Source organism: Artemia sp. Qi Xiang Cuo, chromosome 5 (assembly GCF_049724085.1).
Source record: "Artemia sp. Qi Xiang Cuo chromosome 5, ASM4972408v1, whole genome shotgun sequence".
NCBI classification, from domain to species: domain Eukaryota; kingdom Metazoa; phylum Arthropoda; class Branchiopoda; order Anostraca; family Artemiidae; genus Artemia; species Artemia sp. Qi Xiang Cuo.
The window spans coordinates 39,946,614-39,962,471 of NC_142798.1; the positions used below are offsets into that span (position 1 = coordinate 39,946,614).

Sequence of the window (15,858 nt, forward strand, 5' to 3'; positions counted from 1 at the left end):
CAAGTCATGTTCAAGTTTTGTGTTAGTCTGACACTTTGGTCACTAAAGTGAGTTATATTTTGTAAGCTCATTATTGGTTATTCCCCTTAGGTTGGGGAGAACCTAACCTAAGATTAAATATTTATATATATATATATATATATATATATATATATATATATATATATATATATATATATATATATATATATATATATATATATATATATATATATATATATATATATATATATATCCTTCCTTAGACATATACAAGTAAACATTTGGTGCTAATAAAGAGATCAAGGTAATATTTCAAGGAAGCAGATGGAGGAAGATGGACAAGAGATCAGCTGTCTCTAAGTGACTGATTCCGGTTCACATAAGATACATATTTTCTTGTAATATAGATAAGTAGTTCTTGGTATAAATACCTTGTAAGCTGTTTCTTTCCTTCTGGCGTATCTTCACAGATATTTTTACACTGATTCATATGCTTGTCTGACTTCCAACTACAGAATGTCACAAATGGGGTCTTGTAGGAAACTCCTCCATGAAAAACGCTATCCATTTTCGAGGTGAAATTTTTGGAACAAGTTAATCTAAAATCTATAGGAAATTTAGAATCCACAAACTAGTAAACTCGACAAAGTACTGTTGTTTCATGTTACAGTTTAATTGAACCGCCCTGATGTGATATAGGCTATATCCATTTAACAACACAGTGTATAATGCACCAATGTACGTTTAAAATACAAACTAGTAAAAAAGACTGATTGACACTGTAAAACGTTTTTTCGATAAAAGTTTATGATATTTGTATTCTTGTTTGACAATCTAACAATCCAAAATCGACAATCTTGTTTAGAAGAAAGACTGCTGTTAAACTAGAATCTGATTTTCTATTGTGCAACGAAACGAAACCCCAAAATCGTACAAGTCTTTAATGAGAAAGAAAAAGAAAATATGAAATTAAGGCACCTTGATAAGCTTGCTATGGCCGGCATCTCGAGTATCAGGCCTCCACATGCTATTTTTTGGAGCTTATGTTGATGATGTGTCTACTAGCTTACCAAACGTCAATAAACGAGAGAAAAAAATTGATTAATAATGACTCTTTACAAAGAATCAGAATTTTGGTATTGTTTGTTTTGGATTAAAGTTGATAGGTTTGTGACGTTTCAGTTTGAGAATGTGTAACTTATGCAAAATGCTCCTTGATAACCCCATGATGTATAATCTTGAAAAATCACCATGCATGGAACCAAAAATGGCCTCTTCACTGTGTTGTTCTTTCCAGGCTGTACAGCAGAAACTGGTAAACAAAATGCCAAATCCTATCAGAAAAATTACCCAGCAAGCCCATAACAGAGCTAGCGGATTTTATTTGGCAACATTGTTGTTGTGGGAAAACTGCGATTCCTTGTTTCCACTGGATCTTAATAAAAAAAAAACTAACACAACCGGGTGTGGGAAACTGACACCACTTGAGTGTGGCACTTGTCCGGTAGTTCTTAGAGACAGCTCAGATAAACTTTGTGATACACTTCATCTAGCATAAATTAAGAAAGAACAGAAGATGGCCAATATATCTGAGTGAAAGAATCAATGACACAAAATATCGTTTTACCTTCGGAATACTATATGGTTTGGGTCACAACGGAATTTATCTTCAGTTCAGTCACAAAAGTAACTAGTATCACGTTTAACTTCAAGATATTATAACCTGTCAATCACAACTGGTAAAACACTGTTTTCCCAGCAAAATATGCTAAACTAATTTAACAGAGATCTGAATACTTCTGAAGCATACAAAAGAAATGTTCCGTTTAAATCCCATCTGAAGAGAAATGATACTTCACAATGCTGAAAAACCTTACGACTGCAAAATGCGATACGTTATTTCGTGGCAACAGTAATCTGACTGTTCATATGAAAGCCCATAGTTGTGGAAAATTGTACGAATGACAGGAACACAAAATAAATTTATCTCTCAAGTCGCTGGGCACATCTGGCTCTGCGTACAAGAAACCAAAATCGTGAGGAACCATACGAATGTGAACGATTGAGAAAGACATTTTTACAGAAGTATAGTTTTACTCTGAATAAAAGAACTGACAATGGCGAAAAATCTTACAAATGTGAAGTATGGCAAAAGAAATTTCCTCGGAAGATCATTTAGACTCTGCTAGTAAGAACACACCAAGAAAAACCTTACAAATGTCAAGTATGCGAAAAAAGATTTTCTCGCAAGAATACTTTGACTGTGCATACAAGGAGCCGCTATGGCGAAAAAACATAAGACTATGAAATATACAAAAACTATTTTCTTATAAGAGTAATTTACCGTTCATGTAAGACCCCACAAGGGTGAAAATTGCACGAATGCCATAAAGAAAGAAGAAATTGTCTCACAAAACACACTTGACTCTGCATATGAGAACCCACAGTGGTGAAAAACAATATGAATGTCAAGTACATAAAAAGAAGCTTTCCCTCAAAACCTATTTCATTTTATATCTGAGAATCTCATGATGGTGAAAAAAGACGTAAATATGAAGGATATGACAACAAAATTCCACAGAAGATTCATTTAACTTTGCACATCAGAACTTACAAAAGTGACAAATCATAAAAATATGAACTGTGCAAAAAAGAATTTTCCGTGAAATCACGTTTTACTTTGAGAACCCATAATGCATTTGAGAACCCATAATGGTGAAAAAACAAATGAAAAGTGAAGCATGAAAAAAAAAAAAAAAACTCACCAAAGCCTACTTAACTCAGCAAACAAGACCCCACAAGGACAAAAACCTTACAAATGCCTACATATGAGAACCCACAATGGAAAGAGCCCGTAAAAGTGTAAAGTGTACCGAAATTTTTGTTAGAAGATTTTTTTTATTCTGAGACGATCACTGTGCCAAAAAAACAAAGATTACATCTTAATTTTTTCTTGGGAAGTGATTTTTAATTAACTTGGAGGCTGGGTAGATAAGTCACGCTAGGAAAGAAATATTTCAATACGTCTAGTTCAAAAGGTACATGGCATAATTTTATGCACTATACAGTCTTGTCTTGAAATTCCTTCAATGTGAACATGTTCATTTCATCAGCAAGTGCCAGCACTCCAACATGGAAGTTTTGGATATTTTGATAATTATATTTATATTGGATGAATAAATATAATGTATAATAATTATATTACATAATTTGGAGTATTCATTCGGCAGCGACGGTCGTTTTTTTTTCTTGGCATAATGCTTTACCAGGGTGCGGGTTCTTGCCAAAACTGTAATTTAAAAATGTTTTTTCAGCAACGTGATTAATTGATAAAGAGCTGTGCGTTTTACAGTAACTATATTGCCGCAAAGATTTGGCAGATGGTCTATTCTCACAAAGTTCAGATTATGTTTCCTGCTGCATCCGTGAGGCTCAGTCTTCACTAAAAGATAAGTTTGATGATAAGAGTTTGCTGATTATTTTTTCATATTTATTTATGCTCTGTAGGCAGAAATGGGAAAAAATCAAGACGTATTATCGCATATTCACTGTAGGGTCGCAAAGTTAGATACTATAAATTCGATTGCAGATGCTTTGTAAGGAATTCGGGTGGACTTTAATACATTCTCCGCCAATACTGAAGTAAAGTGACGATTTTGACGAGTTGTAACGCGAAAATTAAACCTAACATGGATAGTATACACAAGGATCTGGCGGAAGCAGAGATGAGATATTTTGTTTTAGAAGTGATTTCGAGAAGAACGAACATTGATAATTTTGCACCAGCGAATAAAGGCCCTTCATTAGCATCTCATATTATTCAAGAGTTAAATAAAGTGGCCCTGAATATCCAGGTACAAATCCATGGTCTTAAAGATGTAATTAGACTACAGTCCTTTAGAGGGGTGCACCCTGTGTGTGTTAAGTTTGCTAACCGATTTGCCGCGACAGCACATTACGTTTTTATGAGCTGTTGAAACGGGTCTACCTAGGGATAGCAACAGATTGCTCTAAAGAATAGCTGGACGCGAGAACGTTGCTTAAATGAGATTTTTAAGAAGTTGGATAGGCCAAGGCGGAGACATATTTAGAAGGCACAGTATTGCATGGTGAGGGGAAAATGTTTGACTTTAAAGCGGTTTTCCAAAAAGCAGAAGAAAAGACTCAAAACAGGTCCATGAGCCAGGGATTAGCTATGCAAGCCAGGTAGGCGCTTTTATCTAGCGGTTCTGGCTACAATCACATAGTAACTACTCCTGTTTTCATACTTTGTACCACCAGTACCAACGGGTACTCAGATTAGGGAACCGACAAGACGCATTGAAACCGCAAGATCAAGGTCAGATTCTACTTCCTCAGTGGCCTCGTTTAAAAGCGTTGAAGAAATAACAAACCAAAGTCAGAATGTACCATTCTACATCTGACAGAAGGGAATTAAAGCGTTTTGGGAGTAGTCTTTTCAGGTATTTTAGGGAGGCAGACAAATGTATAGTGCCGAAGTGTATAGCCCTAATGGTAGTTGACAACCACGTCTAAAAATGGCCGTCATAGTACAGATAGAATCCAAAAACAGGTTGATCGAACTCAGGAGAAATTAGCACCTAAGCATAAGTTGTATAGTTGACTATTATAAGTGCTATGGCTTAGAAGAACTCGACTTGACTTACTAGAACGTTCAAGATTTTCTAATGTTTAACAATTTCTATAAGAAAAACATATTGTGTCTATGTGTCTTTAGTTGAAACTTGGTTGGATCATTCTTTATCACTTGATGGGTTTTATTATTTTGGTGCGCACAGAAACAGGTTAAAAAATGACCAGATTTATGGAGATGTGAGTATTTTGGTTTCGAATCTAGCATTAAAAAGGAGAAATTTTTCGAAGAATTGAAACTGTGTCTTTTAACTTAGTTTGGATTGGAGTAAAAGTGTCAAAATTTTACGTCATTTTTTTCTCGACATACCTCCCTCCAGAAAGTAGCTCATTCATCGGAAGAACATACATAGCTTTTTTTTGAGGAGGTATGTGAACTTATAAAGAGTTTTCTTGCCCATTTATTCTTATTTTTAGATGACTTCAGCATCTCAACCTGTTCTTTTCAGGAGGACTTGTAGAGGGGTGTGCCCATGGGCGTAGAGTGGGGGGCCGCTGCCCCCCCTAGACCTTCAAATTTACATTAAATATGGTTGAAAAAGCAGATGGTTTGGAAGAAGCAGTTGATAAAACTCCATCACACTATTGACTGCCCCCCCCCCTAGATAATATGCTGCCTAATGCTGCCTACGCCCAAGAGTGTGCCCTAGAGGATGGACAGCTTGAATCAGGTTTGGATTTTTTAAACTAAGATCCCATAGAGGACAAGTAAGGACCACCTTCGCAAAAAAAATAATAATAAAGGTGCAGGCAATTACTGGAGTTTTATGGTAAGGAGAATTTTATTATCTTCAGTTGGAGGTTAAGGAAGAATGAGTCCGCAAGAGGGGGGGGGCCTTTTTTTCCAGGGAGATCTCCAAGCGTTTTTGATTGTTTTTTAGCAGATGTGTCTCTTATAGATTTTGAGGTTTGGTTGGTGACACAGATCAGATAAATGCCCATTGGGGCTTTATTAAGGTTATTTAGTAGAAATCAGGATGAGTTACAAGAAAAGGTGCATAAAAACATTGTGGATCCTATTATACGGAAGGAGATGATGGTGTTCGTATAGTCAGACGAACACCAGTGGTATTAACTTGGTGGCAGCAACAGCAAAGGAAGGAAAGATAGAAGATTTCCTATAGAGGATTGCTGGAATTGTGTGCTAGATGTCAGAAAATAGCGAAAAGACAGACAGAAGAGAATCAAGTCTTTTCCGACAAGGAATGCACTTCCTTGACTTTGAATTAAAATCAAATTGAGGGACTCTGATACAAAAGTTAAGAGCCATGTTTAATTGGAGCAAAAACCAAGACAGATAGTCTCGGTGAGAGGCTGACATAAGCCTTTTTCAGAATTGTATAAATGATGTCATTTCACTTTTGATAGATAGTCTATCATCCACCCATTCATCCATCCTAGGGCAGAACTAAGGTAAGGCTTGAACTTGCAGCAGAAAAGTTTAATGTTTGTTGTCTGCAAGTAAATAAGCTATATTTTGACTTTAAATGAATAAAAGAAGAGTACAAAAGATTGATTAAACGGAAAAAGAAAGCATTCGAAGAGCTGCAAGCAGATCAACTTAGGTTTACCACGAGGAATGCACCTCTCAGAAGGAGCGGCTTGAACTTGTAGTGGAAAAATTGAAAGTTTGCTGCCTGAAAGAACATAAGCTATATTTTGAATTTAAATGAATGAGAAGAGAGTACAAAAGATTGATTAAGCAGAAAAAGAAAGCATTTGAAAGGCTGCAAGGAGATCAACTCAGGAAATCACTCTATTCCCACAATAGTTGGGAATTTTGGAAACTTCTCGAAAAAAATTAAGAAGCCAAAAGTCAGCACAATTAACAGCACCAGCACAAAGTTAGCCCGCGTATTTAGAAAACAGAATTATGCAATATTATGGTATGCAATATCAATGAAATTACGCTAATTTCTGGCCAGAGAAATTGGAATTATGCAATTTGCCCATTGTTTCTATACAGGATTTATCATTGGAATAGTGCGGAATGTTTGATCCTGGTTATGTTACAAAATCCTAATGGTATTAAGGTAAAACTTCAAGAAATGTTGAGGGAGATGTTAAAACAAATCAGGGCACTATTTGCATCCCATTTGTCAAAAGGGCGTACCTGCAATATCTCCGAATCTATTAACGCTATTTAACTGAAGCTTTCAGGGTATTTGAACTAAATCATAAGATATCATGTATATCGAGCTTGTTAAAATAGTGTGTGAGACACCTCAGAACAGTTAAGAATATGACGTCAGACAATCTTGAGGGGGGGGGGGGAGGGTGTGTGCTAAAATCAATAAAAAAATACTATGTGAATCCCGATTGTCAAAAGGATATATAGAAAAAAGGACTTAAAAATTATTCCAAAATCGCTGGAAGGAGAAATTTTACAGATGGCACAAGCAACTACGGGTTGTCACATGGGAGAAGCGAAAACTATTGGGAGGATAAAAGGAAATTTTTATTTCTCAAAAATGTACTCAAAAGTAAAAAATTTCATAAAAAGCTGGCAAGAGTATGCCAAACAGAAGTCAACACCAAAGACCCCTAGGGCCGAATTGGGTCAATACCCAACCCCTTCAGGGGTAGGAGAATTAATGTCTATAGACATTTGGGGCGTAGGAGGAATTTTACCGGTTTCCAGGAAAGGAAACAGGCGTGTACTAACCATAGTTGACCATTTCAACTAATATTTATACGCTTTTCCAATTAAAGACGAAAAAGCAAAAACCATTGCGAAAGTTTTAGTCAACCGGCTATTTTCGGAACACGGAATTTTCCCTAGAATTTTACTTAGTGACAATGGGCCATGTTTTAGAGCCGAATAACTAGACGAAATTACGGAATATTTGGGTGTAAAGCGATGGTTTACCTCCTCTTACATGGCGTCAGCAAATGGAAAGGTTGAACGCAAACATAGGGAATTAGCTTTCATGCTGGGGATACATGCGAGGGAGGAAAATGAGCATTGGGACGGCCACATACCATTCGTAGTTTTTGCAGTGAATACGGCTTTTTCACGTTCTTTAAAAGAAACGCCACTTTTTTACAACATCTAAGAGATCCGAGAAATTGTATGGATGAAAGACAGAATAACAAAACATATTACAATCTGGACCAAAATAAAGAAGAAATTCTCATGCGAATGAGAAAAACTTTTGAATAGGTTGAAGACAATTTAGAGGATAGGAAAACAGAACAAAAAGAAAAATATGGAAGACAATGCAAAAATAAGACTAATTGTTGTTTAGAAGATCCCGTTTATGCGCACAAAACCAATCTAGAAGGGACAAAAGAGTTAAAACCGAAACAGGACGGGCCCTACAGGATTGTAAAAATTCTACCAAATAACTTAACCTATGACTGAACCTCAGACGAAGAAATAGATAAAACAGTCACACCAGTATACATTAGAATGTTATATTAATTCTTTGACCTTTTTAATGGCCACAATAATTGAGAGAAGTAAAAGGAATGTTCAGCCTAGTTTTTGCTACAAAACTTTCCAAGACAAACAAAAGAAAAAAGAAAAAGTGCAATGCTCATCGGATACTAGCGATGGAAGTGATAGAGAAGAGCCTCAAAACAACCTACTGGTTTAAGAGATAATAAACCAGAGGTTAAATCCAAAGAAGAAGAAAAAATGGAAAAAACCCAAGAATTGTCTGATTTTCATATACTAGACTCGCCTACAGTCTGAACACAAAAATGGATTTTGGAACAAACGCCATCTACCAGACGCGCAGCAAGTTCCTTCTTCAGCAGCACAAGTGGCTAAATCACTAATGAAAAAGGCCAAACGTCAAGAGGAACGGAGGCTAAAGACATTTGACGAAGCAACAAAACCACGTTCGAATTCGGAACCTTGTAAGCCACACTATAGAGGCCACTTAGACCATTACTTCCTTAACTCCCATCCGGCCGGGTTGGCTCATTCATGGCTTCTCCTCTAATGGCATCATAACAATATTTTCGGTATGGCTCCCTGTTTATTGCAGTCCTCAGCAGTTCTTGGGTGGGGTGGTCAGAAAAATTTCCCACCAGTGCTTGGAAGGTCTTCCCCTAGGGCAAGAGGCATTTATTCTTCCCCCAAATTCTATTTCAGGCAGTTGGGCTGGGGACAAATTCACTGAATATGTCCTATCCATCAAAGCTGTTGGAGTTTGATGGTCTGTATGATGGTTTGTGGGTAATCCAAGGAGGACAGCAGTTGTTCGTTTGATACTTGGTCAAGGTAAGTGATACCACTGAGCTTTCGGAGCGATATAGTTTCAAAATCCGCGAGTCGGTCCTTGTCATCGGCTTTAAGAGGCCATGTCTCTACTCCATACGTTGCAACTGAGATCACTAAGGCACGGAAGAGTCAGATCTTCAGTTTTAAGAAAAGGTATTTATTTTTCCATATAGAGCGCAATGACTTGAAGCATGCGGAAGCAAAAGCCCGGCATCGTTTGATTTCTTTCGAGGAGTCGTTTGTGGATGTCAGCATACTTCCTAGGTAAATAAATTGGTCAACCCATTCGATTTTCTCGCCCCGAATAGTGACTTTGGTGATGCGGGGGGGGGGCTAGTCTCTGCACGCCCTGCTACTCTCATCACCTTGGTCTTGCAGGCGTTTATATTCATTTCAAAGCAACTAGCTGCATCATTGATAGCGTTTGTGCTGGCTTGGATTTCCTCTATTTTCTGTTCAGATGATTAATGTCATCAGCATATACAAGTAGGTCAAAAAGGTATCCTTCCAAGACTATTCCCGTGTTATCAGGGACAAGTGCCAGCACACTGTATAGGAATAGGCAAAAAAAGTGGGCGAGAGGAGGCATCCTTGGAGAACACCTGTAGAGGTAGAATACTCCTCAGTGAGTCCTTCACTAGTCTACACCATGCTTCTCACCTTCTCGTACATACTCCTTATAATATTGATAATATCAGACGGAATTCCGTAGTGAGACAAGATATGCCAGAGACCATCTGGCCAGATTAGATTAAAGGCTTGCTTAAAGTCAATGAACAGTTGGTATAACTCTTTACCGGATTTCAAATATCGGTCCATGATTTATTTAATGACAAATATTTGGTCTATAGTGGATCTATTCTGAGGGAACCAATCTTGATAATCAGGTACAACATGTCTTGTCATGTTTCTTATGTGGTGTAGGAGTATTTTCGTCAGGATTTTAGTGGGTTGGCAAGTAAGTGATATGAGTCTGTAGTTGTTGCAATGGCTTTTGGATCCTTTCTTGTCCAGGGGAACTATGACAGATGTTGACCAGAACTTCGGGTAGTATTTTGTTTCCAAGACAGCTGTTACTATTTGATGGCACAGAATGATGATAATGTCAGATTCAACTTTGAGCAGTTCTGCTTGTATGCCATCTATCCTGGGTGCTTTATTGGATTTGAGGCATTTCACAGCGGTTTCTATCTCTGACCTTAAGGGTGGTAGGGGTTGTTCCTCAGTTACTTGTGCTGGAAACATCGGAAGGGCTTCAGGATCTGGATTTACTGTGTGATTTAGCTTTTCCTGGAAATGTTCTTTCCAACGATCTCGGATTTCAGCGCGAGAGGTAATTTTGTGCCCATTTTTATCAATATGGTTTCATATAAACGAGTTTCGTGTCTAACAGGTCCCCAACACAGCAGATCTTCATCATCAACCTGGTTGTAGAAAAAACCCGCGAGTTCCAACGTAAAGCATATATTGCCTGTTGACTTCAAAGCAGCCTTTGATTCAGTTGACCATGATTCTCTCTGGCTGATGCTTGAACAAAGAGGATTCCCTGACATGTATTGCTGTCCATTCAAGACCCTCTATACTGATACTAAGAGCTCTATCCAGATAAACCGTTGTTATAGCCTAGTATTTGAAATAAATACTGGTGTTGGGCAAGGATGTGCTGCTGCCCCGAAGCTTCCAATGCTGTTATCAATTACGTTATAGATCAAACCCCAAACCATCTCCACTTTGAATTGCAGTTTGGCAACAGAGTCCTAAGTGATTGCGACTTTGCAGGTGATATCGGTTTGATATGCACCTCTGCAGCTGAACTCAAAGAAACCCTTACTGCACTGTCAGAAGAAGAATTTAAAGTGGACCTGAAAATCAACTGGCAAAAGATTAAGATAATGCTAATCAATCCAGCAGGTGCAACCTCAAATTTACCCACACTCAGCACATTAGTTGAATAGTTCCTACGTTGAGGCTGTCTTTGCTGATATTAGCAAAGCCTTTGACAATTTGGATCATCAGACAGTTATAGATAATGCAAGGGCTTTAGGTGCAAGAGATTTTGTTTTACGTATGTTAGCTAGTTTTTGTCTGGCCGTGAGCAATGTGTAGTTCTCCCTAACGGGGATTCATCAGGTTTTTCCTCGATTTCCTGTGGAGCACCTCAAGGGACTAAGTAAGGTCCTTTAGCATTTTTAATAATGTTTCACCAAGTTTTGATAACTTTTTTAAATTTGCAGATGATTTGACATTACTGAACCTTAAAAATCCATGTCAAAACTTGAGAACAGGTACTTGTTAATTATCTGGAACATACTCGAGAATCTTGATATATAAGATCTCATAAAAAAAGTTTAACTGCCTGTATTTGGAGCCCGGCTAGCTCTGTCGGTAGACTATGAAAATCTCAGGGTCGTGGGTTCGGGCCCCACGTTGGGCGTATTTTTCTGGCCTTCCCCAGTCCATTCAGTGTGTCCCCAGGTGGGGATAGAGGAATGCTCAAAATATATGTCAGCTAGCTCCCGAGGAGGAACGGACCAAGGGGGGACCTTGTCCCTGGAGGTCCATAATAAAAACTGGGGCACCCTCGCCTGGGGTCATAAATACAGGCGGAGGAGGAAGAAGGCCCCTCAAATGTACACTCAAAAGGGCCCACAAAAGTCCCATGAGTTGCAAACCTTCTCCCAGAAATGAGTTAAATTGCAGGGTGATGCAGAACATCATCGTGGGAGGATCCTCTATAGGAGGACAACTGCGGAAGGGCGTAAGATCCAGGTCTAAGGACAACGACCTCTGCAAAGGGCTGCCTCCCCACTTTTAGGGCACCTGCAAGAATGGGGACCTTGCGGTCAACTCTATTCCCACTTGAGGAGTGGCGCCCCTCAAGGAATTATAGCCTAGTAAACGACACAGCAATCGCACGGGATTCTGACTAATGGACAATTCTTCTGGGCTTAGTATGTTTTGATGGGCGTCTTTGGGCTGAAAAACCTCTTCCTAGCTGATTTATCTATTATGGGCTGCCTCCCCGTAGTAGCAAAATATTTGTAGGCATGAATATATAATGAGTCGGAGGTAATAGGCTTGAGACTGTCTGTGCAGGATTTCGACTCTTGTTGATAGAAGAGCATCGCCAAGTGCTGAAAACTATGTTGTGACCAAGATGGGCCCAGGATTGCACAAAGCCTCCATTCATGGAGGTCCCAGGGGCTTCTTGCTGTCCGGTTCTCAGCCGGCTTTAGCACTTCGGTGTAGACTTGAGAAGATATGTGATCCCCGTCCTGCACTGGTATCCGGGATCATTGCTTTTCCTGAGGCGAAAATAATTACAATGATTTAAAGAACATGAAAATTGAAACTTGGAATGTTACGACGTTAAAAAATGACAACCGTATCGACATTTTGACTGACGAATTCAGACGATTCGAACTGGATTTATTAGGAGTTTCAGAAACTCATATCCCAGGGGTAGGAAGCATGAAATTAAGAATTTGTTTACTCAGGCAGGAAGGATGGGGTACATAGACAGGGCTCATGATGAATAAGGAAGCTGCTAAATCTTGTTTAGGCTGGGAAGGTATTAATAATAGAATACTAATTGCTCATTTTATGACTAGAAAGTTCAGGGTATCAGTTATAGTAGTATACGCCCCTGTATAACCGACTGACGAAGATACTAGTGACTCAGATGAATTTTACTTGCAGTTACAGGAGCAAATAGACAAGGTCCCATGTAGAAATATGATGTTATTACTGGGAGATTTTAACGCCCAGGTTGGTAGAAATAGGGATAGATAGTATCCTAGCCTAGGTAAATTTGGTCTAGAAAAACAGACTAGCACTGAATAAAAACTTTGCAATTCTGTAGTTACACTAATCCAGTTATAAACAATGCGGCGTTTGGTACTAAAATGGCTCATAAGTTAGCATGTCTTCCTATGACAGTAAGACAGCTAACCTTATTGGTTTTATTACAATAAACCAAAGACTGGCAGGATCAATACATGACACTAGGGTATATAAGAGTGCCGTTATTTATGTTAAAAGTAAAAATCACCATCTAGTAGTGTCAAGGGTTAATCTAAAGCTGAAACATCGGAAGGGTAACTACCTCCCAGAAAGTTATGATGTTGGTAGGCTCCAGGATGAGAATTCGAGAGAAACTTTCCAGGGACAGTTGAATACTAAACTTGAGAGTTTAAAAGTTGATAATGTGGAAGATGGTTGGAATAATTTTAGAAAAATAATTTGTGAAGTGGCTGAAGGTGTATTAGGGAAGAAAGCTAGAACTGCAGCTAAGAATATTAGTGAAAAAGCTTTATGTTTAATAGAAAGGAGAAAGGACTTGTACAAGAATTATCTGAGCGATAGATCGTATGAAAACAAAAGAAATGGAGAGAAAGTGGAGAAATCACTGAAGTGTGACCTAAGGAGGCGTGAAGTGGACGCTCATGGATAAAATTGCCGAGGATCAAGAAAATAAAGCTAGACCCCCGAATATTAATACACTTTCTTGTTACGTTCACAAATGAACAGAGAGTAGTTAATCCGGAATTGTCCCAGTTAAATATAGGAACTGGGTCGCAGTTAGTGATAAGGAAAAAACTAAAGCGAGATGGGCTGAACATTTTGAGAACTTGCTTAACCGAGATAGAGTTGCAAGAAAATATATAGAGGAAAGTGAAAAAGTTTGTGATACCTTGGATGTGAAGGAAGATTGTTTTGTGAGGAGGAATTAGCAACAGTACTAAAAGGATGATAGAATAATAAGGCTCCAGGTGCTGATAGGGTAATAAATGAGTTTCTTAAATATGGGGGCTCTGAGGTTAGAAATGAGTTACTGAAGGTTAAGAATATGATTTTTGAAAAAGGGGAAGTACGAAATGCTTTTTGTAAAACCTTACTCAAGTCACTTTATGGGCAAGGTAATAAAAGTGAGTGTGGTAATTATCGTAGCGTCTGGCCTCTGTAGGTAGCAAATTTCTTAGTAATATGATACTTTTTAGACTGAGAGATACTGTAGACAAAGTTTTTAGAGAAGAGCAGTGTGTTTTTAGGAAAGGTAGAGGATGTGTTCACCAAGTTTTCACTCTTAGGCTAATAATTGAGAAGTGCCTGAGTTTTCAAACACCTTTGGTCCTCAGTTTTATAGAGTATGAGCAAGCGCTCAATTCTGTTGATAGAAGAGCTTTAATAAAGGTTTTATCTTTGTATGGTATACCAGACAAATATATTAAAGTGATTAGTGCTATGTACAAGAATAACACTGCTGCGGTTAAGATTGGAAGTGAGGTTAGCAGCTGGTTTTGTATTAAATCAGGAGTTAAGCAGGGTTGTGTTCTATCCCCCTTTATAGGGATTATTTTGATGGACTTTGTTTTAAGGAGCACAGGAAAGGCAATGGGAGACCACGGAATCAAATGGGGAGGAAAAAGTCTCCTGGACTTGGATTATGCTGATGATTTAAGCATTCTAGATGAAAGTGTGATAAAAATGAATGAAGTTTTAGAGGTTTTGCGAGTTCAGGGTGCTAGAATTGGTTTGAGAATTAATGTTAGGAAGCCTAAGTCACTAAGGCTAGGAATAACTGAAGATAAGAAAGTGACATTGGTTAATTAAAAGATTGATCAGGTGGGCAACTTCACTTACCTTGGTAGTATTATTACTAAAGATGGTGTGAGCAGTGAAGATGATAAAAATAGAATAGCCAAGGCTCAAGGTGTTTTTTAACAGTTAAAAAAAAGTCTGGAAGAATAGGAAGATAAGTCTGCAAACCAAGATTAGAATATTATAAGCTACAGTGATGACAGTGGTCAAATAAGGCTCTGAAGCATGGATGCTCCGAAAAGCGGATGAAGATTTGCTAGATGTTTTCCAGAGAAATTGCTTAAGGATTGTTCTGGGTACCAGGCTGACTGACCGTATTTCAAACAATAGGCTATACGAAAAATGTGGTTCAATACCGCTCTCTAGGGCTATAATGAAAGAAAGGTTGAGCTGGCTAGGGCACGTTGTGCGGATGAAGGATGACATATTGCCGAATATTTTTCGTTTCGGTCAGTCATCTAGGGCTAAGCGGAAAGCAGGTTGTCCCCGTCTGGGGTGGGAGGACGTCATAAAGAAAGATTTAAAGGAAATTGGAACTTAGTGGGCGGGTGTAAAAGGGGGGCTTTGAATAGATTGGGGTGGAGGAGTGTGCGTAGCTGTGTTGGCCTCAGGCGGCTTGGTGCTGCGGTGAGTTGTTAGTAGTAGTAGTAGTAGTCAATCATCTGATACTTCGAATGTTACACTCAATTCACTAATTAACAATTTAAAGAATGATCTTGACAATGTTAAACTCAACTTAAGCATACCCAAAAGCAGTTTCATGTTATTTTCTTTTTTTAAAAATATACCCCCTATCAATAATTACCTTTGCATACCAAATTTAAATACGGTTAAACTGCTTGGTTTGCAGTTGGAGAACAACCTTAAATGGTTTTCTTCTTAAATCTTTCTCCCTTCTCAAACGGTTCTCCATATCAATCCAAAACCTTAAAATAATTTATTGTTCTTATATAAGACCCTGTCTGGAATATGCTTGCCCTGTCTGGCACCCTGGGTTGACCAAAGACCAATGTTCTAAAATTGAAAGTATTCAAAAAAGAGCAATAAAAATTATTCTGGGGACAGCCTATACTACATATGATGACAGTTTGGCTAGACTTGAACTTATTACATTGGAATCACAACATCTTATCCTTACCATGAACTTTGGTCACAAGTGCCTTAGTTCTGACTATCATCGACGTTTTCTCCCTCCCTTTAAAGAAAATCCCCCAACCTTTCCTAATACAAGACTCAATGCTTGTAGAGCTCCAAATACCCAACTGGACCTGTATCCAAAGGTTGACCATGAGGTACAAAAACTCTTTTGTCCCCTATTTTGTTTCCTATTTTAATAATTGATATAACTTTTGTTTTATGTTTATCCCCTAACCTGTGTTTTATTATTGATT

The 15,858-nt window shown here is 38.3% G+C and overlaps 1 protein-coding gene across 1 annotated transcript in view; it reads right to left on the reverse strand.

Moving 5' to 3' along the window:
• The window catches only part of LOC148952127 (uridine phosphorylase 1-like), a 108,271-nt gene that overhangs the window by 82,506 nt on the left and 9,907 nt on the right, over positions 1 to 15,858 (reverse strand). Inside the window, exon 2 of the mRNA XM_089089569.1 lies at positions 414 to 588. Within this exon, the coding sequence (XP_088945695.1) occupies positions 414 to 550 (137 nt within the window). The 5' untranslated portion in view covers positions 551 to 588. The remainder of the gene's footprint in view (positions 1 to 413; positions 589 to 15,858) is intronic.